Below are 25,825 nucleotides of genomic sequence, written 5' to 3'. Positions count from 1 at the left end.
GGTTGGAATTACTAATTAATCACCATCTCCTCCCTCGAGAGAAATCTAACGGAGTATACAAACCTTTGCTGGGGAAAGACATACTGCTTTGTAGATCATTGCCAACCGGAATTTTATTTTTCTTCAGACATAGAAATTAGGGTTCGATCAAACAATCAACAGAGAGAGAAGAAGGCAACGAAGATGAAGAGACAGACATGGAGTTGGGTCCTACTTCTATCCGTTAATCTCTTCAACCTCGCTGCAGTCTTTTCGGATCAAATTTTCCCTGCTCATACTGGTATTCAATATCAATAATTCCATTTATTGAACTTATTTATTTTTTTTTCTTTTTTTTTTTTGGCTGGGAATTTTTTCGTCGGATTTTGCAAGTTCAGTTCCATACGTGGTTCGACATTCTTAGTATTAAGATTGGAAATTCATGCCCTTTGAGCTGACTGACTTGGGTATACTTTAATATTTTGTTGCCATTTGCTTTCTATTTTGATGATTGGATTATTTTCTGTAACAGTATCTAATACTATTTATATGTTTGGTCCAGAGTAATAACATCAACTGGTTTACCATTCATATCCCAGATGCTTAGCACACTGCTGCTTCTTTATGTCTTTATTTAGATTTGGTTTGAGCATTTTCATAGTCGTATGGTATCTGGGATTTAGGGACCGAGCTGTGGCCATTGGCGCTTGATGAAATTATCCTACTTTCTGGGATGGCATTGATGAATTGGTATTATCTAGCTTAGTTTTCTCAGTGTTTTTTGGAATTTTAGCTTAAATGTGTGTGATCATTCGTGTGTTGTACTGATGGTCTTATTGGGGTGAAACGAAGCAGCGATCAGGTCTTCCCTTTGGAAAGCCGGGAGAGGGAATTGGTGCAATGGCTAGATTTCTTCTGGCATAGTTTTTGAATTGACTACAATGGCCAGTTTCCTTTAGTTAGAGTTTGTGAATTATATAATGGCTACGTTTCCTTGAGGAAATCGTGGGGAGTGCAAACAATAGGGTATTACAGATATCAGATTGGCTCTAAGACTGGTACTGCTTCTTAGAAGGCTGCTTATGTCCTATCTGTCATGTGGGATTGTACTTGCTGGGTTTGGAGCTTTGGTTTTTCTAGAGAAAATAGTTCTATGGTTGGTTTTTGCATCTTGGTTGAATAGGCGCTCTTCGTACTGGTTTATTTCTATATTACTATTGACTTGCCTATTCAATTTGTGCTTCAAACTTATGGTTGTTCGGCTGTTCTTGACATCAGGTGGGAGTTTCAGTAGAAGTTCTCGAGAACCTAAATATAAAATCGAATTCCATACAGATGATGCACCTTTTCATCCTGTAAGTGCTTTGGCTTAGGACACTACTTTGTTTTTGTTCATTCTTCTTTGTTCCTCCGGAGGTTTTGAAGTACTTTACAATTTAGAGAGTGTTACCTTAAGATAATCTGGTGCTTTGTAATTTTTATCAGTAGGATTGTTGTCTAAATTGCCTGTAGAAAAATAGATTGGCATAACTCTAATGTAAAAAAGGTGAATAGTGATTGTTACCTGATAAAAGATCATCTAATGGCATTGATTTTACAGGATGACGACCAAGAATCCTTGGTTATGCCCAATAAAAATGGAGAGAAATTTCTATGCTTTTTGCCTAGGATGCAGAAGTCCAAGAGCGGAAAGCTTGTCAACCAACAGAATACAAGTAGTATGATCCTGGAGACTGCAAAAAGCATCAAATTGAAGACACCAGATGAGCTGCTTGAAGTGTTAAAGGATCGTTGCTTTCTTCGGGTCAGATTTATTTCGTCCTCTCTAACAAAGGATGAATTTTGTCTTTCTTTCTTTATTTTCTGTTGAACTTTATTGCCACAGTTACCTCAGATGTTGCTTCCATTCTGGACTCTATAGTAACATTGACCAAATTCTGCATGCAGCAAGAGGGATGGTGGTCATATGAATTCTGTTATCAGAAGAAGTTGCGCCAAATTCACTTGGAGGATGAGAAGGTTCTTAATACTCATTTTCCTCCTCTTGTAAATTGAACAGATGCTATTATCATAATTTATTGTTTGGAATAGTTTCAAGTTTGTTCATATTTGGTTTCGTTTTGTTTACCATGTTGCAATGGTCATGGGAGCTTTATTTTACTGGAATTGTATCTGTGCAAATAATTGATAATTTGGATAATGTTTTAGGTGGTTCAAGAATTTATCTTGGGAGCATATGATGCTGAGGCTACTGCTGCTTACCACCAAAACCTCTCTGACATCTCAACATTGAAAGATCCCCGCTCAAAAGATGCATCACAAAGGTATCAACTCAACAAGTCTGAATTGTTGGACACAAGTCAAGCAAAGATATGTAATTTACTTACAAATGGTCGGTGTGGATTAAGTGTTTTCCCCTTCAAATAATTAGTTAAGCTTCACATTCACACAGGTACCATGCTCATCAATATACCAATGGAACAATCTGTGACTTGACAAATGAGCCTCGGGAAACAGAGGTAGAAACATATGATGTTGAGCTCTTTCTTGTTCTCAATCTTTCTGTCCTTTCTCCCTTAAACGAGGTCTAATTTCAGGTGAGATTTGTTTGTTCGGAGCCCAGAGCTATGATTAGTTCGATCACAGAACTATCAACTTGCAAGTATGCTCTCACAATCCAATGCCCAACCCTCTGCAAGCACCCGTAAGACTCTCTCTCTCTCTCGTGCGTTCATGCATGCACAAGCTCTTACTCCAGAGCTCTGCCCTCCCTATCAGTCGAAAAAAAAAAAAAGAAAATGGTCGAGTGTGACTTGTATACAGATGAAATATACCAATTATGTTTCTTTTCTGTATGTCTTGAGTAAATTGTGTAGCCTGTCTTTTTCTTCTTTTTTTTCTTTTTTTGGTTGGGCACAGCACCAACCAATCATAAGGTATGTTATAGTTACTGAAGTCTCTTAATGAGGTTGTGAAATTTTAGTGACATTGTGTAGCAGCATTTCAAGTTATCTCTTTTACTTCTTTGCCCCAGCTAAAATAGTTACAAGAGTAATTTTAGAATTACGTAACTCTTTTGAACCAACGTTATCTTTGCTTGGCTGGTTCATGTAAAATGATAGGAAATTTGAAGGGTGGTATATACAATTTAGAAACTGCAGAATATGTTGCTTTGCTTATCTCAAGTTTCAGGAGAGGTCATTGTAAATTACTCAATGACCTTGTGGCATTTTGGCTTGACCTCTCCTAGTTGTTTCATTGTCATGATTCCTAATAGTAACAAGTTGTGGTTAGACCGCATTGAACTCTAGCCACATTTCTGCAGCTCGAAATATACCCGAACGGATGTATGATAGTATTTTGTTGCCCTGACCATTTGCAGGTTGTTCCAGGAAGAAAGACCAGTTTGGCATACCATTAATTGTAATGCACTCCCAAAAGACTACAAAGAAGCTAAAGTGGGGGGAGACTATTTCCAAGATGAAAAGATTGCTATGGTTACAGGCCTTGTTCATCCATCTGGTTTTGATTCAGAAGAATCTGCTACGTAAACTGTAACCACCTTATAGGACAAGAGAGAAGTTCAGCAAAATGCCAAGTCAGCACTAAAGATTTTCTGACTCCCAACACCTGGAGATCAATCACAGTTTTGCAAGCAATCTGCACTTGAATTAAACAAATTCTATTATCACAATCTTCTTACATTGTAAATTTTGGACATTACTGGCAGTAATTTGTGAGATGGATATTGTTTAACGGAACAATGTAAATAACACATTTTGCTCATAGTGCAAGGACTAGTTAATTATTACTTCATATTGGTAGAGCAAATGGCCCGCTTCCTAAAACTCTTCTAAGCACTAATAGACTTGGAACTTAATTGCTGTAATGGCACTCTCCGTACCGGGTTGGGAACAAATTTAGTGCCTCAGCTACGATAAGAACAGTCTTGTCACGTCCCTGCTTGTGATTCTCTTTCAGCTTCACCTGCATAGGTTTCTGATTATTGAATCAAAAAGACCAAAAACTGACAAGACTAGCCACAAAATAACCAACTTGTCATACAAATGCAAGACACTGTATACTTGCATTGCAGAGCAACCACAACACGAGTAATTCATGATCTTTAACTATCTTAATTGCAAAACAAGAGCCAACCTTAATTGCAGTAGAAGAACGACATGCATTTCCGTGAATCCCATGATATGTTGCACCCAAGAAAGAAAGGATTCAAAAAATTAACGTGGGTTTCTGAGCACATTCCTAGATTTCTCTGATTTCTGGTTTATAGTAGTAGAACGTAGTTTGGTTTCGCGACGCTCATCCAACTCAACTAACGTGGGTCGTCATTTGCCTTTTGCCTGATCTCGACCGTCTTGATCGACATCCATTTCACAAGTCATCTATGACTGGTGACTAGCAAAGTTCACAACCACGAAAGCTTCTACGAATGTTCTTTCAGGTAGAAAAATGTACAGAAGATTTGATCATCTTTCTGCTAATAAAACCTTGAGATAGTTGCTCCATCTCGATGCCATTTACCCAAATTCCATTGAGTTTAAAGCTTGGCTCATCCAGAGCCAGAGCCCAACTGGTGCACGATTTCGGGATATCTAAATGCTACAATTACCATTCATATTCAAATCTTCCTCAACAACGTAAAACACTTGCTTCTGGAAATGCTAATTGAGCGGTGCAAAAGCTGACCTCTACTTTACATTGGGAAAAGCTAAACACCGATAGAATCTACTTCAATTTTTCTTCACTGTTCCCGTATTATTATGAATCCGGAGACAAAAATCCAGCTATCGGGATGTGTAGAAGTCATTGCTATTACCTGACGAGCAACTAAGAAAAGATTATTGTGACAAGTAACTATAACCATAGACAACCTCACCTATGCGCCCAAAACATATCATCATTTTTTTACCACCAACTTGTCAGCAAGAGAAAATAAACTTCCTGTTAATCTCAAGGACGCGGATTGGAAGCCAGTCAAATATTCCGACCATTTTTTTTTAATCAGAAAATTGATAAAGTAATCGACTTTTAACATGCGAAACAACTGTACAGAGCTCAATCTAGCAATCGATAATCTAAAAACCTTCTTATAATCTATAAACTTTCTCGTCCTCAACTGCAGAGTTGAGTAAAGTCAGATACTCGTTGATAGCTTCCCCTTCTTTTGTAACATCAATGTCATAGTCAGAGAATGCATCAGCACCATGCAATCCAGTAGTAAGTTCATCTTCCATCTCCACATCCCGCTCCAAATCTTCCTTTCGACCTGATGGACCTCCATTATCAGCTTCACCGCTCAAAGTTGCACTGTTAGCTGACACGTTCCCTCCACCACCTCCTAAATCGTGGTTGCTGACATCCGCTGTTGCAGAATTTTCATTGGGTTGTCCAACTAAAAAATTTAATGCTTTCTCTTTTGTGCCGAACATGCGAACAGCTTCAGCCACTACCAAACAAAAACAGACCGACCAAAAAATGAGTCATAGTCCTAGGCAATCAATGTAAGTAATCACATGATTCTTGCCTTTATTAATATATCAAATTGTGCTTTGGTTCGTAACATGACCAAGTCCAGTGTGTCTTGTTAAGTGCCTCCAGATCATCACATGGCCAAATGTCAAAAGCATAACGTGTCTAATGCTAACCTAAACTGTGTATTTCTTGCTGTGCTTCCCTAGGCACAGAATATTGGTTTTTGTATGTAATGGAAATATTGGAATATTAATGTTGCCTAAAAGTCTTTGCACTGTGGTTAACTTGATAATTTTGATATTCTGCCACCATTTGCAACATTTCTTACTAATAATTCAACAAAGATAAAAAGCTTTTGCCAGTGCTAGTACTCAATGCTTTAACCTTAACATGCTCAGGAGTAACACAACTACTAACATGCTCAGGAGTAACACAACTACTAGGAAAAATGAGAAAAGGAATTAATCCTCCCTCTGACAAAGAGGAGAGAAAAACAAATAAATCATTATCAAGCCTCGCCCAAACCAGTTGAAAATTGCCGAAATGGAGAAAAAGAAAAAGACTAGTAGACCATATCAACAAAGAACAAGGACATACATACATAAAGTTTGAAATGACACCAAAACAATATGGCTACAAACTATGTACCTGAAGCTCTTGGGAATCCCATGGCTACAATCTCTTCAATTGCAGCTTCTGCAGCTTGACGTAATCTTTTGCTCTTCCTAAGTTCAATATCAGCCTGCAAAGCAAACATTTAGGTAAATACTTATGGTTTGAGCACAAAAGCTAGAAATACGAGGCAGTCCAAGATGGCAAGAAAATACCTGTATGGCAGCATTAGTTTCTGGATTGGTCAAGTCATCCAGAGACTTCTGAATGTCATTTTCATTTCTTCGTAAGGCTTCTGCAGCAAGCTCTTTTGCAAATCTACAACCATGCAACTCATAATGTTCAGATTATTTTTGTTCCTGCATCACCCAGACTAGTGACTACAACCATATAACTGGGCTCTGGCAGTCCATGTTTCACAAAGAGAAGACAAAAGGCAAAACTTCTTAACTTGATAGAGGCCAAATCTGAGATGGGTCAAGCCATCATTGGATTCCATAACAAATCCAAATCAAAGAATCTCATACTTGTGCTTCATATATGTGAATTAACAACTGCAATGTTTAACAAATTAAGCGCTACAATTGAAAGATCAAGCTCCTTATGAGACTAGTTACTTTTGAACATACACACAGAACATAGAAGTGCAGAATGTCAACAATAGATTAAAAAAAAAATACATGGAACTATTTATTCTTGAAATCACATCTTGGTTTGATGACTTTGTGGATATTCAGGCAATAAATAAGTTACTATTGTTATTACAATATCATCTTGCAACCTTATAAGCACAAAAAAAATAATAATAATAATAAAGAAAATAAGATATACCCAAAATGTATAGCTTCTTACCCAACAGTGACCAATTCATTCAATTTCTGAAGATCCACAGCTTTCCTCAGTGGTGTCATTCCATATCGCTTCTGCTCACTGCAAACAGGTGCAGTTTATAAGAATTTTTACACATAGCAAAAGTCAGTTTTACTTTATAGAAGAAAAGCTTACAAAATCTCCTGCTGTCGCCAAAGGTCCTCCTCCTGTTTCTTCATCCTTTTTGCCTTTTCCTCAACAAGGAAGTCAACAGCACTCTCGATATCCTGGTTGCTCATGCGAAGGGCCCTCTTTGCATCCCGTTCTTTATATCCCATTCCCTTGAGCAATGATAAGGCTTCATCAGGCACTTGAAGCTGTTGAAAAGTAAATGTGACTACCAGTTGATCAAGACAAAACTTACACATATCATTATCAGAGAAAGAAAAGATGACTAGCAAAAAAACTACTTTTTAAACAATAAAAGAAAGAGGGTGAGGGCTTCAGAACCTTTTTTTTTTTTTTTGCGGGCTTCAGAACCTAAAGTTTTGTACAAATCTTATATTAAAGGGATTTTTCAGCAGTGGCAGCATCTAACTAGAAGTAAAGCAAAATTTTTTTTAAAAAAAAGAAGGCTAGAATTTTTTTTTATACAAAGTACTATTTGCCAACATTTATCAACCTGCATATGAACAAATATCAATACATAACGTATCAAGTTCTGCTAACCTGGAAGAATTTTATTTGAGCAGCATTCAAGGAAGCCCTAGAATTTTCTACACGACCACTGTGATATGCAACTACTCCTTCTAAAAGCTCCAGCCTCAGGTACCTTCATATGAAGTGCAATCAATTACTGTGAGTACTGGCAACTCTTTTAGCTAGCAATACAGACAAATCATGATGGATAATCCACGCTAAAAGAAACTACTCACAAGGAAAGCTCAGGAAACCGTCCTCCTTGGAGAAGTCTCAGACGAATAGACTCCTTCCCATGAGCACGCTCAAGCCCCTCTCTGGCTTTTGCAAGTCGCTGGCCAGCCACTGTGAGCCAGCTAATATCACGGAGCATAAAATAGCACCATACCATGTCTATTTGTAGTATGGATACATTGTCAACCATCTGAAAAACAAATACCAGGTATTATTATGTTAGAACATTTAGAAAGATCAAAACCAAGCCACAGCACATCCATCCCAGTAAAAGTAAGACATTGCAGAACTCCATGTACCAAAAGCAATTTACAAAATAAAACCTTTAGTCACTGATTTGGCATAATGTTCAGTAGTAATTAATAACATTATAAAAGAAAGATAAGGAAAAGGATGACCAAAACGATTGCAAGCAAACAATATACAACCTTGCTTCTTAAATTGCCTTTCTATTTTATGAATATGGAGCTCATAATGCAAAATAATTGCGGCTTCAATCAGTTTCAATCGTGAAAAAATGTTCACGAAATAGAAAAGTCCTGTAGATTTGAAGGGATTGTGATTCACTTACTTCAATGGCCTTTGGATTGCATAGAGAGAAAGCCTCCTGCATTACAAAAAGAAGTAAACTTGAGTAATTGATTTTTCATCCCAGAAGTTAGCAAGTATTATATTAAGGCATTAATTCAAGAAAGTACCATAAAACATGTTAAAAACTGGTTTAGCTACAATTATTTGCTAAAACACTTATCCCTGAGAGAACATAATAAAGAGTTTCAGATGCAAACCTCGCCCATGATAAGCACTTCAAGTGCATCCTTATATTTATGTTCTCTAATCAACTGCTTAGCATTTGCATGCAGCATAAGACCCATCATTATTGCTCTGCCAGAAATAAATCACAAATGTTAGCAGGATTAGTTTGACCATCCCATCCACCTAAGGGGATTAGTTACTGCTGTTCATAAGGTGCACAGTCTAACCAATCGAGGTGTTTGTGAGACTGCAGGGGTGATTTTATACTAATGTTGTTCATATAATGGTCAAGATTCATATTTTCACCATACCTTTGGTCAGTCTCAGAGCCCAGCTGCACTTTTTCTCCACTCTGATTTTCCAGCTCTAGATTAAAGTTTTCAACAGGTAAAGATCCTTCAGCATGTCTCTGGGCTAGTGAAGTGGCAGCAGATCTGCATAAAAATTGGGATCAGCCAAAAAGCTAGAAAGAGACAAAAAGCAAGATTGAATACATGAGTTTGCACACGTCTTGTGGACATGGCGCAGAACATGACTATCATTGTACGGTTATTATACACAAATTTTGGAGCTCACGAAAACCAAATTTAACTAATTAGGGATTGTGTAATTTTTAGCAAAATAAAGAAGGCTTTCCTCCTCTTTGGTAAAATGACCTCCTCACCGATGTCTTTGATCATTCAATTTAACAGCCACTACCCCACCAATTCCCCCAAGTAGTTCACAATTCTTTCTTATAAATAATCTAACACACAATTCGACCCATTTAGCGAAAACACACGAGAATCCTTGATGCCCAAAAATCTTTAAAAAGACCAAAAGAAGCCCACAGCTTATAGCCCAAAATAGAAGAAATTAATAGCAATATTCGACCTAGGAAACAAAGAAAAATCCAACCCTGAGCCTAAAAAGTTCGGCATACAGATAGAAATTCATGATTAAACACTACTAACTTGATCCTGGAGAGGCGTTTAGAGCGCTCTTCTTCAGCCAAGAATTCCTCTTTCACTTTGCCTTGATCAGCGGAGACCCTGGAGGCCAAAATTTTAGCGTTGTTTTTAAGACCCAGTTGGCTGAGCTTTTCAGTGCCATCACCATCTCTCAAGACTTTGCCCGCGGATATTAAGTTGATCGTCTGGGGCACAGCATGGCAGCCCGATCGCTCGGCCACCTCTTCTCTCAACATGGCCACAGTCCATTCTTCTAAATCCACTTCCAGTACCCCACTCCATGCCCCTCCTATCTTCAATTTCGCCATGCCCATCTTTCCGCCGGGGAAGAAAAAGACGCAGCAGCAGAACAAGAGAAAGTACTGAAAACGAGTAGCCAGCCAGAAGAAGACGAGGAAGAAGACCAGGACCAACTGACTTAAAATTAGTGATTAAGTGTCATATGTACCCATTGGTTTATACGGACATTGAATCCTGGTGCTGGTGGGTTAGCATTAGCTTGGCGGCCAAGGCTTGAGTTGACCCCGTATTTACTTTCCCCGCTTGTAGTTTGTATTTTGTGCTCCTCTTTGGAAAGTACTAAATGTGACTTAAGGAGAGCGTCTGGAGTTGGAATCCTAAGATCGTGTTTGGATTGTATTTTTCGTCATTTTTCATGAAAAAATTACTATAGCGATTTGATATATGTGAGGAAAAAAGGTAATAGGAAAATGTGATCACGGAAAACGATAATGAGTTTCCGACGGAAACAAGCAATCCAAGCATGGCCTAAAATTGAGTGAACTCCATCACTCTTCTACTTTTTCCTGTTTTTTATTTTGTCTCCAACGAAAAAAACAAAAAAAAAAAAAGTAGCACGATAAGACTTCGAATTCTCTACGACAAGCCCTAGAGGAACTGTGAAACAATTATTGTACCGGCATCTCCCTAAAAAATTACCAGGCCGCAGCTTCGAGAAGTTGTCATTTACACCGTGTGCTAAAACAATTATTGTACGTAAGTTATGGTTTACACGTAAGCACAGTCTGCCATCCTCTATAATCCATCGAAACATATTCTGCCATCCTCTAAAAGCAAAAAATGGAGCAAGAATAGCGGATTCCCTTAGATCTATCCTAAGTTCCTAACGTTAATATTTTTGTTCTCCCAATTATTAATTCTTACTTGAGTGACAACGGGAAATTTTATGTCAATCCGAGATTATAAAAAACAAAAAATTGGCCTACTAGTTACTTTAAAATCAATGAAAATGACTATTGACAATATTTGGCCTACTAGTCACTTTAAAATAAATGAATATGACTATTAAGTCTGTCAAATAATTATTCTGAAATGGCATAAGATTTTTAGTGAGAATAATGAATTGTCCGATGATCAAAAGCAAAAAGACAATCCTTAAATGAACTTTTATAATTTTGACCATGACATTCATTTGTCTTGTCAATCACTAAACTTGGCTCAATGGCCACCTTCTGCAAGTGAAATTTCAAATCTCACCTACAGTAAAAAAAAAAAAATCAAAAATTGTGTTAAAACACTTTTTTGGTCGAGTAAGATCTATGTACCTACTAGCCTCTAATACAAAGGATAGATAAATTATATAACAGTTGTTGTCTCAAAAAAAAAATATTCATTGTCTTGTCTTTTCAATTTTTAATTTATTTATAGTATTCCTTCTCGTGAACCATGGAACCTATCCCCTCCCATCTTGTCATAAATTCCTTTTGACACACCATTACTAATAACAAAGCAATTATCTTCTTCAAAAGTGATTCTTAACTTTGATGATTAGAAGACCGAAGAGTATTTCCATTGCAGATCTAAAGCCCATAATAAAGACCTCCCTGGTATAAGTCCAACGACAAATCAATGGCTTGGGGCTATTGGGCATCGTCACCAGAGACTTTTAAGTTTCGGTGAGACCGGAGATTAAGGCCTTGTTTGGATTGTGATTTTTCATCAAAAAATTACGTCGTTTTCTATGATTACATTTTCTTATTACCTTTTTTCCTCACATACATCAAATCGTTACAGTAATTTTTTCATGAAAAATGCAATCCAAACACAATCTAAGAATTTTTTTTGAAGCTTGATTAAAGATTTAAATCTTATCTTTCATATGCTGGACTCACATTTTGCTGGGATACTTTTTCTAGGCCGGTTGGGTCTCTTCCTCCTGTATAGGCTAAAGTAGGAGTATGGGTTGAGGTAGGAATAAGAGTAGGAGTAGGCTGGGTTAACTGTTAGCCTCTGATTAAAAAAAAAAAAGTTTCCAACGCGAGAACGAGTGAAAGACGAGAGATGAGAAAACTCGGCCACTAAGAGCCTAAGAGGGGCCACGCCCTACCGGACAGTCTCTACTGTTCTTCACCGAACCATCTTGAGAAAAGATCCAAACTTGCATACACCACCAGCTCAACCACCACCATCATGGCGGCAGCCACCACCGCTGGCAGAAAAAGAAGAAAGAAAGCTAAAACCAAATCCAAATCCAAATCCAAAAAGCCCAAAACTGCACCCCAACCCCCACCCCCACTCCCACTCCAGCCCACCACCAGTAGTAACCACCATGAAGACCTATCAAACCTCATTCCCCACCTCGTCACTGCTACCTACAGCGCCATTTCCTTTCTCCGCCACCAAGACCTTCACCTCCTCCCCTCCCAATCTCTCTCCCTCGAATCCCTTCTTTGTTCCACTTCCACCAGCTTCTCTAAACTCCTCTCCCTCACCTATTTTTGTCCGGAATCACTCCCCCCGCCGCCGCCACTACCTCCTCCGCCGGCACAGTGTTGGTTTGACAGGTTCCTCACCTCCGCCGCTGCTGACTACGATCCCCGGTGGACCCACTTCTTCAATCTGTCCAAGCCTTCATTTACCCTCCTCCTCCGCCTGCTCACTCCTTCTCTCTCCTCCCTCTCTCCTCTTCCCCCTAACTTCGCCCTTGCAGCCACCCTTTTTCGGCTAGCTCACTCCGCTTCCTTCTCTGCAGTCTCCCGCCGCTTCAACATTGACTCACCCGCCGCCTGCCGCGCCTTTTACACGGTCTGCAAAGCCATCAATGAAAATCTCGGTCATTTGTTTGAATTTAAGTCGGATATCAACCGCATTATCGTGGGTTTTGGGTGGATTTCTCTGCCAAATTGCTGTGGCGTTCTGGGGTTGGAGAAATTCAAATTGGATGGTGATTTATTGGGTGAAAACGGGTCTTTGGTAGTGCAAGCTCTCGTGGACTCTGAAGGGAGATTCTTGGATGTTTCAGCTGGGTGGCCTAGCACTCTGACACCCGAAAAGGTTCTTCGACAGTCGAAGCTTTTGTCGGGCGTTGAGGAGACGAAAGAGTACTTAAATGGGCCATCTTTTGAGCTTAGTGATGGAAATTCAATCCCGCAATATATTTTGGGGGACTCCTGTTTTCCACTATTGCCTTGGCTTTTAACGCCTTATAAGAAATTGGATGAAAATGCTGGTTTGAATTCCTCCGAAATGGCTTTTAATTCAGTTCATAGTAGTGGGATGGAGTTGGTGAGGATGGCATTTGGGAGAGTGAGAAAAAGGTGGAAACTTGTGGCGAAGAAATGGAGTGAGCAGTGTGTTGAGGCTTTTCCATTTGTAATTGTTACGTGTTGTTTGCTGCACAATTTTCTCATAAAGTGCAGTGAAGCAGTGCAGGATGAAGATGCAGAGTGCTCGAGAGATCAAGAGTTTCCAGTGTTTGATGGAGAGGTAGATGAGAGTGGGAAGAGGATTAGAGATGCTCTTGCTTCCCATTTGGGTAGGGCGAATGAGAGGAGATAGTTTGACTGCTGTAATTATCAGGCTTCTTAGTTTACTGCTTTTTGCTGTTCTTGTGGGCGTGAGATTTTGGCTTGTGTTAGTTGTATATATCTGATTAATCGTAATTGAATTAGGTTTTCTGATATGCTGTTTTTCTGCCAGCCACCCTGTTGGTATACATTGCACATTACATTTGTGTTTTGGGTTATTCCTGCTTACGACATCAGAATAGGGACCCTGAGGCTAATCATCATGAACGATCGGTACTGAATCCTAGCTGGCAGGCCTATGGTTTTGCATCTCTACCAGAGTTTCAGAGGAACTATAGTTAAATGAGGTGAAGGTTCATTTGTTAAGTACTTGGTGGCTGGGGCACATTAAGCTTGGAGCTGAGAAAATAGTGTAATATTTCAGTATCTGCAAATAGCTCTCTTGAAACTAATAATCACCTTTCAAAGTTTCACAAGAGTAAAGCCAAGTCCAGGTTCCAGGATGCTACTAAGTTGGCACGATGAGGTGAATGCCAATTTAAGATGCGAAACTTTATTAATTATTAGGATGGAGATGATCTATACCTCTAAGATGACAATTGGGGCTTGGCTGACTTTGATGTTTTCCACTTCCCTTTGCATTATAAGAGCTTGCTTGCTGGTGCAAATGATATAGTTAATGGAATGGGCATTCCGACAAGCTAGTGTCCTCCTAATGTGAGTGGTAGTTCTAAGTCGGGCAAGAAAGAGCTGACGATGAGAAAATGTTCCTGCAACCAATCTTTACCTTGGGGGTTGTCACTTGTCAGATTGTTAGCTTTCTGAAGTCTACTATCCTGGAAGCTATCCAAATCAAATGCAATGGCAGCTCTTTTTGTTTATCTATTCATTTGTGGTGGTCTTGCTCTCAGATACGTATATGATTACAAAACTGGGGGATCTGGTGAATATATCCCACAAATTTCTCTAATTTTTCATCAGATAAACTAGCCTATAATGTGGAGGAGGACAACCAATTTCTTTAGCACTTTCTCCAATTTGACTGATCAATGCTGAGATCAGAAGTTTTTTCTTCTAGATTAGAATGTTTACAATCTTGCTCACAAATGCTGGGATTTGAAAATCTGAAGCCTTTCTAGAGCAGATGACTTCCCGATTATCAGTTACCAAAATAATACCGATAATGGATGTAGATAATCCATGGGCTTTGCTAAATAAGTGTGTTCAAGACTGCAACATGCAGTCTGTCAATCAAATTACTAACCAGGTCCTTGGCTGCAGCTCATCACAAGAAAGGGAAGGAAAAGAGGTACTAAAAAACAGCCACTTTCCCTTTACAATAAAACACTTTCGTTTTTTCCCTATCAAACAATTGCATCCGTGTAAACTTTGGTGCGAAGAGTTTGCGATTTGAAGCAGAAAAGAAAAAAAGAAAAAGAAAAATCAAATAAAAATCTCTGAAGAAGAGCTTTTTTTTGTACATTCAAACCAGCAAGAAAACAAACCCTTATCGCCTGCTCCCCTGGGCTGTGAGGCGTTCGACTCCCGTCTCTGAAGAACCCTCAGAAACTCGTCTGAGCTTAGATTCCCATCACGATTCGTGTCGAATATATAAAATACGAGATCAACAAGATTGTCAGAGATGGAGATGCCACAAACCTGCGACCAAGCACAATTCGTCATTAGGACAAAAGCTGATTTTTTTTTGGAAAGACAGTTGCCTATGGAGAAGGACGAATGAACCTTACTGTTTGACCCTTGTGATATTGGTCGATTCAGTAAGTGTGTACATATAGAAATGTGTTAAATTTGTGTACATTAAACTGCTGTAATCGCATATGAATGTATCGAGTCAATACACATGAAACTGGTTATACAATATTCTTCCAACTATCGTTCTCCTGCTATTGACAAAGCTATTTCATACATGACTTGCCAACATAATTATAGATTCTTAGAATGTCCTTTCGAGGTTATTAACAAACAATACAGGAACCTTGTGGACAAACAAGGTATATTACTGCATGCAAGTGGAACCATGCCATCACATTCAACTATCAACATACCAAATCAACTACTGCTTTTTACTAAATATTTGAAAGTAGATAACTATGTAGACATACTTGAGTAGCAGCTCTTTGAAAATCTTGCTTTGTTAGTAACCCATTGACTTTTCCATAACTGAAGATAGCCAGAGAGAATGGGCGGAGCCGTTTCCGAAGTTCAGCAAAATTCTTGAATTCTTCAAATGTGATGCACACGTCTTTGAGATTTGGTTCTTTGTTTAATTCATCAACACGATCAAGAAACTTGTTGATATGATTTATGTCAGCAGATGCAACCATGGACAGTGCAAAATCTTTAGCAGATATGGTTCCCTGTGATTTCCAGTCGTAATGGGCAAACTCTAGCCGCAGAATCTGTCGCCAAGATGTTCAAATACATACTCAGAAATCAGTCTACTCCACTGAGATGCTTAAGCACCACATAAATAACAGCAGTCGCCTCTTGAGGCGGATATTTTTGGTTCACGCTACCGGGCATTAGCAACTACTTCACTGAGAAGAACGCAGCAACTTTTGAAATCCTTGAGAGTAGATCCAGACACGATGAAGATGTTTTACTTCAATAAAAAAAAATTCCAAATATAGGTGAGGGATCAAAAACATACGTCATTATGCAGATCTCTTAAGAATTGAACAAATTTTTCACGTCCAAGGCGACCTTCACCATCCTTGCCAAAAAAGTACTCTAGGAGTCCTCCGTCCTCTACAGAACTTGAAACCTTCAATCCAGTTCTCATCCCATCTCTGTGGTGAGCACCTTGCCTGTTATGCATCCGCATCAGGGCCATCACTTTCTTAAATTCCTCTCTGTCTATTCCTCTGATTAGAAGTAGCAAAAGTTAATACTTCCAGAATCAGTGCAAAAAAAAAAGCAGCAAACATACTCTACACATTGCGCATAACTGCATATTCTTTCGCTGGATGTACAAAATGTACATATATAGGCAACTGTATAAAGCACATTATGAGTAATAAAAGAAAAATATTAACACAATTTCTGGATTGAGCACCAAAAACTATCTTTATAAAAGAACTTTGATTAGCTTCGAATTGCCACAGACATTTTGAAGGCCTCAATTCTGCAATTTGTAACTTCTGATTTCTAAAGGTAAAGAAGTCCCCAGAACGCTACATTGTAGTTTGACTGTCAGTCATCAGTAATAAACCATACAGTTGAACCAGATACAAGATTATAATCTGAAAACAGTTTTGCTACTTTTTTTTTCCCCCTTCCAAGAATGATAAACACATGTAGAATTGTTAAAGAGTATATTGTACCTGTGGAATTGAATAATTATGCATTATTAGCATTACATCTCTCTTTCATATGGAGCCCATTCAATGCTGTCCAGAATGCCAAAATAGATATAAACAAAGGAAATAGATTTGTCTCATCTTAATACTTGGTCAAAGCAAATGAAACAGATTCATCATCTCAATACTTGGTCAATATTTGATTAAAAGCAAGCCAACATTTGGATCAAACTCACATCAGTCGTGTATATAGGATATCATATAATTTTGAATTGTCCATCAATTAATGCTTTCTATTATGATTATTTTCTCTGCCCAGAAATTTTTGAGACATTTTATCTGATTCTGGGGCAGCTACAAGAAAAGCATCTATATTTTCTACGAATCTTGTATAACAAGTAACATAAAGGTAGCTATGGAAACATTAACCAGAGGTATAGAGATGCCTTCATACTTACTGGCAGCACAAAAATATGGTCTGTAGAACTCCTAGAACCTTATGTATACTAATACATACACATTAAACCTACCCATCGTTGTCAAGGTCAAACATTTTGAATGCCACCGAAAAACTTGATTCTGGTATGCTGAGTAGTGTAACGAAAAAAATATACCTGTAAGAACAAAATGCAGAATCAGGAGATTTTTCAGAAGTTTAATGAGCATTACATGTAGATAATGTGCCTGTGTCCAAGCATACAGACACACATGCAGAAGAGGGACTAACTCTGCAAACGATATAAGTCCATCATTATTGGTATCAAAAAGCATAAAAAATTCTGAAGGTGCACAATTTAACTCGCCAGGACTCTTCTCTCCTTTCAGATATCCTCCACGAACACCAGTTGCCCCGGATGGAGGAAATACAGGAACAACTGCTCGCATCAAATCTGCTGGTGTCATAAATACCTCGCCAGAAGGGGATCGGAAAGATGCAAAGTAATCAAACACCTAGAATAGGAAACATGATTATAGGCGAATTTCATACAGGGATAAAAACATGAGAAATTTCAATGCTCAGAACCAAGGCAAGTGGGCCAATTCCATATGAATCCTTAAGGTCATGGTGAGGATCTGTTTTCTTTTATGGTCATGAGAGAAGCAAAATCTTCTAACTTTTAGTCATTCGACTACTACATTCGAATTGTAGCACAAACTGGAACTTTTTTAACGCAAACTATTCAATTGACCCTCTATAACCACTTGGACTTTTAATGAGCTAGCAATATTTTAATTTGCAACTCACCTATAGAAAGTACAAGTACAAGCTCTTTGATCAAGCTGTTTAAAACACTAAAAAAGATAGAGACTTTACACTGATGCATATGAAAACTAGAGGTTTATACCTTCTCAGGAGGACTCTGCAACCTCAGGCGTTTCTCATAGTTGAAGAAAACCTTTCTCCTGTATGTATCTGAAACATCAAGATGACTATTAGACATGAAAATTGAAGGCAACCATGAAACAAGGGGCAACTGAGACACATGGTTTGCTCTAGTTTAAAGCTAGTGTGTTGTCATTGTAATACGAGAGTTAAATCAGGGATACAAAATGAGATGTAGGAATATTTCAAGTTCCAAATCGTAATATAGGATATCAGTTGCTAATCATAGATCACCATCTTGGTGCTAGGTGACTAAAAGTTTTTCGTTTTGCATTTGATCAATTAGCGTCGAGCTGTGGCATCAATATAGAATTAGGATCCTATGAGAGGATATTCAACAACCATGACTCGCTGATGGGGATGTTTGAATGACATTAATTGAATGTTGTTGATGGTAATAACAGGATAAATCAAATAGCAATTTTGTCTTATTCACGAACTGTCAAATATCACACATCCATGCGAATGGATAGTTATATCTATATATAAAAAAAAAATTATAAAAGATATTGTGGGCCTGCATATATACTGAAGATTAATCCGAAACATCCCTGCTAAAATATTGGCAGCTATGGTGTACCTTTCCATGAATTACCCTATGAAATCTAAAGAAAAACTTGCATTAATGGACTACAAACCAAAATGCCCCAGTTTTCGAATCGATGAACATCATCCATAATGTGAAAATCAGCTCGAGATGTCAATTACAATATCCCAGCATTCTCTTGTACCTTTAAATAAGAAATTAGGCTGGCTTTCACTTTCTGTATCTGCCGGGCCCCTTCCACAATCAGCATAAGAGAGCTGCGAATGCCTACCAGAAAAGGCATAACAGTAACAAAGGCCTAAACTCGAGGCAACGACGACTGCCCCCGAAAACAATGATCTCAGAACTGATTCAAGAACTGAGGCCGAGCTACCCTTTTGATTATTACTGTGATTATAGCTACTGGTAGACCCAGATGTTGAAGCCCATGCTGAATCCGATGACGTTTTATTTGATTTGGTGAAGATCAAACGTTGTTGGTTGAGACTTTGTGCTGCAAAGACTCGGATTAATGGATTAGGTTTATTCAGAAATGTCCGAGAATTCATAGTACACTACACTTCAGTCCGTCCTCTACAGATTAGATAAAGTTTAGGATTGAGGATAAAGTTCAGAGTTTGTTTTGTTTTGATTTTGCAATTGTTTCATCTTTGCATGGATGCAATGCATTATATCCACATATATGTATGTGTGCGCGGGGTCGCGCTCGTGCGCAGGGAAAACAGGGAGCAAGAAGTGGCAGGGCACTGTTTGACCGAGAAAGATGGGCGGATAACACAGCACAGATGGGGGGATTATTTGACTTGCACTTCTTGGAAACGATGGTGTGTTTTTTTTAATTAGAAGCTCCTTTTCGTTCGTTCGTATGTTTCTAAGGCGGTCTCATGCTGCTGCAAATTGTACTAGCACTTTTATGAAGGTTTCTTTCATATTGCTAATCACATCCAAAAAAAATATATATATATATATATATATATATCGGGAAAAACGGAAAGTTTCTCCATGCTAAGGCTAGGCTGGGCTTTTTCATTTACATGTTGGAAAGAAGATGGACTTCCTTGGAAGTGTACAATTCTGTTCTTGGGCCAGGCTCTAGTATGGGCCTGTGAGATCAGTCTGGTCAGATATTTAATGCAGCAATCAAAGCATGCAACTGGTAACGTACCAAAGACCCAAAAGAAATAAATAAATAAAAAAACAAACCTGGCAAAGTGCCGAGCCCAATTGATAAGGCTGCAGAAATTGCGTCTGTGAAGCTCCGGGGGCCTCTGTGGCGATTAGTTTCAGGAAAGTAGAATTGTAGATCAGTCTTAGCTCTCTGCCGAGAAAAGGGGCGGGGCAGGAGAGTAACATCCTTGTTTGTTATTATTCATTATTAATTACTTACATAATTTTGTAATTATTATATACAGAGTTCATAGCAATCTAAAAGCACTTTCCCCAATTCAATAGCTTGTTACTGGGGAGGTGCAATTTGCCAAGAGATGCTTTTAAGAAAACATATGGTAACCTGTGATCATCCATTAGTTAATTTTTTTTTTTTTTTCAAGACTTAGCTAGAGTTTCTGCCATCTTAATAGTTGTAACTTGTAACGCTTAAACATGCAAAACAAGTATAGATTAAAATGAGACCCCCATTAGTTCGTTTTTTTTTTCTGATTATTTTTTTGTTTCGCATGTGGTCCCTAATTCGAGGAATTACTACTTGAAAGAGACAAAAAAAATAATAATTTTTGAAAAAAAAACTACGTACCTTTATTTCCTTTGGTTTTTGGCCCGAAAACAATGCAAGGAACACGAATTATTGGTACCACTTTCTGTTCTCTTCGAGACAAGAAATGTAGTCACCAACTTTTGGTCACTCGCATTTCTTCATTAAACAAATTCATTACTCTTTGATTTCAAAGCAAAAGCTGGATTGGCTTTTCTGGCAAAGGTTGCTCAGCTCGGGCGACGTGCTTTCAAGTTTCTTCAGCTGCTCTATGGCCAAAGTTGATTCCCGGAGCAAAATTTATGAAGGCTTTTGTGGTCATATCTCAGACCTCTGGCAAATATTACCGAACAGAGAGCAACTTCCGTAATAAACGATTAATTTATACCTAGCTGCTATACTCCAAAATTAAAAGTCCACTTTTTAAGCAGATAGACTGACTGCTCCGTTTTCGTTGCCCTTTCCCCAACTACCATTTGAAATTCGTAAGCAACAATAAATGGGAAATAATTTTAGGCAACTATATCCTTACCCACCACATGCATGTGTATACATCATTTTCAAGCAAACTCTTCATCCCTGCGCTTTAATTTCTTTTTGTTCTTTTTTGGCCCCATTTTCCAGCCTCTTTCCAGTTTGCTTGCTGCATCTTTTTATACTTATAGACGTCCTCATCAGTAGCTCAGAAATATCAAGGGGAAAAAAAAAGAAGAAAGGAAGCATAACCAAGTAGCCCCCAATAGCCATGGATTGGTGCTCTTGGTTATCAAAAGCTAACCTTGAGCCATCCCTCACATACGAGTATGGTTTATCTTTCACCCGCAATGAGCTAGAGAAAGAGGATCTGGTATACTTTAACCACGAATTCCTCAAGAGTTTGGGCATCAATGTAGCTAAACACCGCCTGGAGATACTCAAGCTTGTCAGGAAGGATGTTGGAGGAAACCTCAATGGCCTTTCCAGGCTTGTGTTGGCATTCAACAAAACTAAAAAGCTCTTCGTCAAGAAAGTCGGCAAGTGGGGCTTTCCCAGCAGGAATTCGACTAATCATCACGCCCCTTCGTTGGATATGTGTACCTATCCAACACCGTGGAGCGGAGCACTCAAGCGGTTTACTAGTGCAAAGGAGGACAAACCAGTGATCGCAAGCAGGGATGTGATGAAATCAGGGCCTTTAGATAGCAGAGTGCAACAAGAGAAGAAGATGATGTTGACTAATAAATGCCTTAGTATATCGGGTCCTCTGGATGGGAAGCTACAAGATAGATGGATGCTCGCCAACTGGAGCCCGATGAGACCTGGAGTCACTGATGGAAAAGGAAGAGACAGGCATGGGTATGGAAACAGGAGTCCTGGCTTGTATGCACCGTGGGAAGGAAGAGGTATGAGCCCAATGCGGAATCACTATTACGAGGGAAAGGTGGGGTATGCTACTGATGATGGAGGTCCTTCACTATGGTCCTTAATGTTTCAAGATTTGAAACCCAATTGAGCCCGGAGATTTTCTTGCAATACTGGTCTTGCCTATGGGACGGAGACTTGCTACTTTTGGCATTTTATTGTTATACTACAAGCTATCGGAAGAAGTTGCTTGCTTTCAGGCATGGCATCTGCTTCATGCTCTAAATTCTTAGGCCTGAGATAAGAAAGCAAACTAGCTTGACCAACTGCAGACTGATCGTTACCTTGACCAATCTGCTTGTACTTGAGCTTAGTTGTGTCCTTGTTTCCAATTACTCCTTTCTCTGCTTTCTGAACCCAATTACTTCCCCTAATTTTTTCACTTGTACTCCCACAGGTGAAACTGTAGGAGTTATGATCTGCTGTTTTGCATTATTTGTGCCTAATTATGAAGCCTAAAACTAATAATACTACTCAGCTGAAATTATGTCTTATAGGGACTTTTTCCAATCACCTTCATGCCTGAATGATATAAACACAAGGCGATTCTAAATTCAGCTATTTTACAAATATCAAATAGAAATCTCAATCAGCTGACTGAAGAAAGCCAGTAATTTTGTTTCTTCTACTCTGCAGTATATAGTCATGGTCTAATGTCAAATGGCAATCAGATTTTACGTTCCAGATGTCGAAATGAAGAGGACAGATTTTACCATATAAGGCTTCTTTCATAACCAAGAGGAATGAAACATGCGCAAAGAATGCAAGTCACTAACCCAGCTTTCCACACTCAAATCCAGTTCTTCTAAAGATAGTCAAGCAAAAATGTAAGCACACAAGGATCTGTCAATCATCGAAATGATCCAGAAAACCATGAGAAGCATAGATAGGATGCAAATTACATCTCAACCAATCACTCTATATTCCGAGAGGCATACATGATGGATATGTCAGCAAAATTATACCACAGCCATTCAAAATAAAGACTATATCTTTACAGGGAAAGAGTTATCCAAATAAAAAGGAGGCAATCAAATTAAGATGAGTAATTTTTTCCCAAGAAAAACCAGGAAACGAATGTTACCAGTCAATAAGGAAACGAAGGAATAGTCCTGGACAGAGCAAGCCAGAGAACCCCATAACCGAAGAAACATGCAAAAGCGCCAATAGGGAGAATGACCAAAGGTGGAAACTTGTTGTAAACATGGCCTGGAAGCAAACCCATGTTTTCCCCAATATCATTAGCCACCCCAAGCATGCTGGTTAAATCCCAGAACTGATTTGACTGAGTGGGAGTAGAGAGGAAAAGTGGATGCATTCCCGGATGCTATTTGCAACCAAGCAGCTGCCTCAAGCCCCACCCATGATGGTCTAGTCCCTGCTTTTACGGTCACTATTTTTTTTTTTAATCTTCTTAATCAATCAGAAATTCAGTCCGACGAATTGAATTAAACAGACAAAGAAATGAGAGCGGGAGGGACTGAGAGGGAAGAAGAGTCGGGCAGCAAGCATTGATTGTGATACGGTTGAGAAAAGAAAGACGACAATGTAAAACACCGGGAACAAATAGGCAGACATGGAGGGAGGTGGAGTTTTGGGAGGAGGGCAGATTGTTAATAATAAAGACAAGAAGTAGATGTGTACTAAGGAATAAGGGAGAAGGAGGTGATCGGATGGTGAGAATAGGATTCTGCAGTATATGATAATGAGTACTAGTGCATTATTACAAGTAATTTACAAAAATCAGAAACGTCATGCATCTTAAGAATTGACTTCTCAATTCGCAGTTTCCCTAATCCTGGAGCCCGGAATCCCCTTAACTGACATGTGGAAATTCCGTGGTACATATCCAGATGTCGAGTTTTAGCATTTGTACCAAGCAAGTACCTTTTCTGTGAACGGGATTCTTGGACAGCTGCATTTTTTAAGAGTAGCGTTTAGAAACTCCCCAAGGAGTAGAGAATAAACAAACAAACCTTCTTACCCTATTTGATTCTATTCTCCTCTTCCTCCTATTTTGTTTTCCCTGGCTGGCAAATCCTGGATTCTATTTTCATCCGTAGACTAATGATTAATTTGGCGGGTCTCAAATGAGACCGTGAGAGGCCAGGTGAGGGAGTATTGACTAAGCATTGAACTCGTAACTTGCAAAGCCATGAATTGCATTCTTCATGCGGAACAGATAAAATACTTTTTACGTATTCGCGGATTCTTCCAGTGTTTTGGCTTCTGTTACTCAGTCTCTGGAACAAACAGATAATGATTGGTGGTTTTATTTTACAAGGTCATCATTTCTGGGGACTTCGTGTATGTTGCAAGTATACTGGAAGCTGTGTTGTCAGCACTGTTAAACCCCACCAAAATAGTGACTTCTTACACACTAATCTGATCTCTGTCGGGACACTGTTTTCCTCGAGTTCTATAATCTTTTCCATTTTTGTGACAAACTGACAGGAATATGGATACATTAACTATATCAAAAACAGTCCAGCTTGCACTAGTTCCAAGGATTTGCCCAATCTTAAGAAAGCAGCCATGGATTCCAAGACAATCGGGAATTAGCTTTTGAGTAGAAGCCCCTTGGGATCATCAGGCAAACCAGGTAGCACATTTTTGTGTCTATTGGCCAGTTACTGATTTGCTGTATGGATATCCCGTTTTCTCTAGTAGTCTGGAAACCTCAAAATACTACAAATCACGTGTGATTAAATTGACAGTGTGCTACCAAACATCGAAGCAGGCCAAGTATGAAAGATAAAGTGCCATTTAGAGATCAAACGAGAAATTTTGGCTCTGCTAACAGGAGTAGGGCAGCCGCCGGTGGATGGGTTCTGCTCCATTCAGAGCTCAACACCATACAGCATTTTATGGGTTATTCCTTTGCATTTCTTGGTTCCCTGGGCTGATGCTAGCCTTGGGGGACGAGCATGTTTGAAGAAACATGATGGGCTAGCTGTTAGCATAAATCCAAGCCCAATATGTATATAGTCCAACCAACTTTGGGGTGCACGGTGTAGAAAACCCGCCCGCTCCCAACAACGCAACCCAATCCCCCATTTTGTTCATTCCAAAATACAAAAGTTAAACCAAAATAATCATGCTGAAAAGTATCATAACAAGTGAATTGGGGAGAGAATTGAATTGAATGATAAGATAAGAGGGATTATAATAAGTAGGAGTTGAGTTTAAAACCTCTCTCACTTATTAAAAGAAAGAAAGGATGGGGATTGAGGAAAACGTGGGCGGCTGTTCTTATTATTATTATTATTATTATTATTTTAATAAGATCTGGTTTTTTTCAAGTATTCGCTGTATATAATACCTCAGTTGATATACGCAAACAAAATTGGAGCTGCCCCATTCCCTTAGGAGAAGAGGAATTAGAAAGAGAATCTGATCAACATACATAAGGTTTTTCCTTTTGGGATACGATTGGTACCCTGATTCCAACCATTCAATTGGTTCACCGTATCACGACATTTTCTTTCCGTAATAACCAATCAAATAATTCTATACAATCTTGATAATTAATTTATTTATTTAACTCATTTTTATAACCAAAAAAAAAATCTCTCCAGAGTTTTTTTTTAAAAAAATATTGACACTGATCAGAATGATTAAAGATTCTGAAGCCATTCGAATTTGACCTCACTTTTTACATAAATAGTTCTGTACTACACACACTACTCCGACAATTTATGAAACATACTCTCCAAGAACACATCTTCGCCATCAAAGACAATGACGGAGCCAAGAGGGGGCAGAGGGGGGCCATGGCCCCCCCTAAGTTTTGAGAATTTTAATTCATAATATGTAAATATGTGTGTAAAATAAAATTGGCCCCCCCTAAATTTTTTCAATTTTAGTTTATATTATGAGAGTTGATATATATATATATATGAATTAGTCATCTTTGAATGGAATTTCAATTTTGGCCCCCCAAAAAAAAAAATTCTGGCTCCGTCACTGATCAAAGACCCTTAAATATGAACATTAGTTAAGTAATAATGAGGTACTTGATTCGACTCTCATCAACTTTTCAACTAAAACTAACTAGAGCATTTTCCTTAGAATCAACAAAATAGTACCTTGACAAGAATCGGGGGAGGTTGCCACGACAAGGGAGACAAAAGACATATTGCATTAATAATCAAAGTCTAAC

The 25,825-nt window shown here is 38.7% G+C and overlaps 5 protein-coding genes across 5 annotated transcripts; 3 read left to right on the top strand and 2 right to left on the bottom strand.

The window, feature by feature from the left end:
• The first annotated feature begins 64 nt into the window (after positions 1 to 64).
• On the top strand, positions 65 to 3,795 carry LOC113774870 (protein OS-9 homolog). The gene is made up of 8 exons (XM_027319519.1): positions 65 to 280; positions 1,258 to 1,334; positions 1,580 to 1,783; positions 1,927 to 1,998; positions 2,188 to 2,303; positions 2,432 to 2,498; positions 2,577 to 2,683; positions 3,362 to 3,795. Exons 1-8 carry the CDS (start codon positions 184 to 186, stop codon positions 3,528 to 3,530), a joined length of 909 nt encoding a protein of 302 aa, XP_027175320.1. The 5' UTR covers positions 65 to 183; the 3' UTR covers positions 3,531 to 3,795.
• Positions 3,796 to 4,857: 1,062 nt separating this feature from the next.
• Positions 4,858 to 10,061, bottom strand: LOC113775440 (NEDD8 ultimate buster 1). The gene is made up of 11 exons (XM_027320323.1): positions 9,537 to 10,061; positions 8,895 to 9,017; positions 8,616 to 8,712; positions 8,399 to 8,434; positions 7,830 to 8,017; positions 7,624 to 7,726; positions 7,090 to 7,271; positions 6,937 to 7,014; positions 6,300 to 6,402; positions 6,121 to 6,214; positions 4,858 to 5,446 (listed from the first exon to the last, which is right to left on the bottom strand). The coding sequence occupies exons 1-11, from the start codon at positions 9,845 to 9,847 to the stop codon at positions 5,088 to 5,090; spliced, it is 1,674 nt and encodes a 557-aa protein (XP_027176124.1). The 5' UTR covers positions 9,848 to 10,061; the 3' UTR covers positions 4,858 to 5,087.
• A 1,341-nt stretch (positions 10,062 to 11,402) lies between these two features.
• Positions 11,403 to 13,331, top strand: LOC113773473 (protein ALP1-like). Its single transcript, XM_027318120.1, has 2 exons — positions 11,403 to 11,449; positions 12,242 to 13,331. Exons 1-2 carry the CDS (start codon positions 11,403 to 11,405, stop codon positions 13,329 to 13,331), a joined length of 1,137 nt encoding a protein of 378 aa, XP_027173921.1.
• Positions 13,332 to 13,525: 194 nt separating this feature from the next.
• On the bottom strand, positions 13,526 to 19,099 carry LOC113773472 (calcium uptake protein, mitochondrial-like). The gene is made up of 9 exons (XM_027318119.1): positions 18,713 to 19,099; positions 17,967 to 18,095; positions 17,348 to 17,571; positions 17,151 to 17,234; positions 15,972 to 16,185; positions 15,424 to 15,720; positions 14,806 to 14,959; positions 13,886 to 14,070; positions 13,526 to 13,612 (listed from the first exon to the last, which is right to left on the bottom strand). The coding sequence occupies exons 1-9, from the start codon at positions 19,097 to 19,099 to the stop codon at positions 13,526 to 13,528; spliced, it is 1,761 nt and encodes a 586-aa protein (XP_027173920.1).
• A 1,819-nt stretch (positions 19,100 to 20,918) lies between these two features.
• LOC113775136 lies at positions 20,919 to 22,157 on the top strand. Its single transcript, XM_027319892.1, has one exon. It carries the CDS (start codon positions 21,008 to 21,010, stop codon positions 21,752 to 21,754), a length of 747 nt encoding a protein of 248 aa, XP_027175693.1. The 5' UTR covers positions 20,919 to 21,007; the 3' UTR covers positions 21,755 to 22,157.
• Positions 22,158 to 25,825: the final 3,668 nt, after the last annotated feature.

Source organism: Coffea eugenioides, chromosome 6 (genome assembly GCF_003713205.1).
Source record: "Coffea eugenioides isolate CCC68of chromosome 6, Ceug_1.0, whole genome shotgun sequence".
Lineage (NCBI taxonomy): Eukaryota > Viridiplantae > Streptophyta > Magnoliopsida > Gentianales > Rubiaceae > Coffea > Coffea eugenioides.
The sequence above is the reverse complement of the archived record's forward strand: the minus strand, read 5'-3'. Positions and strand labels throughout refer to the sequence as shown.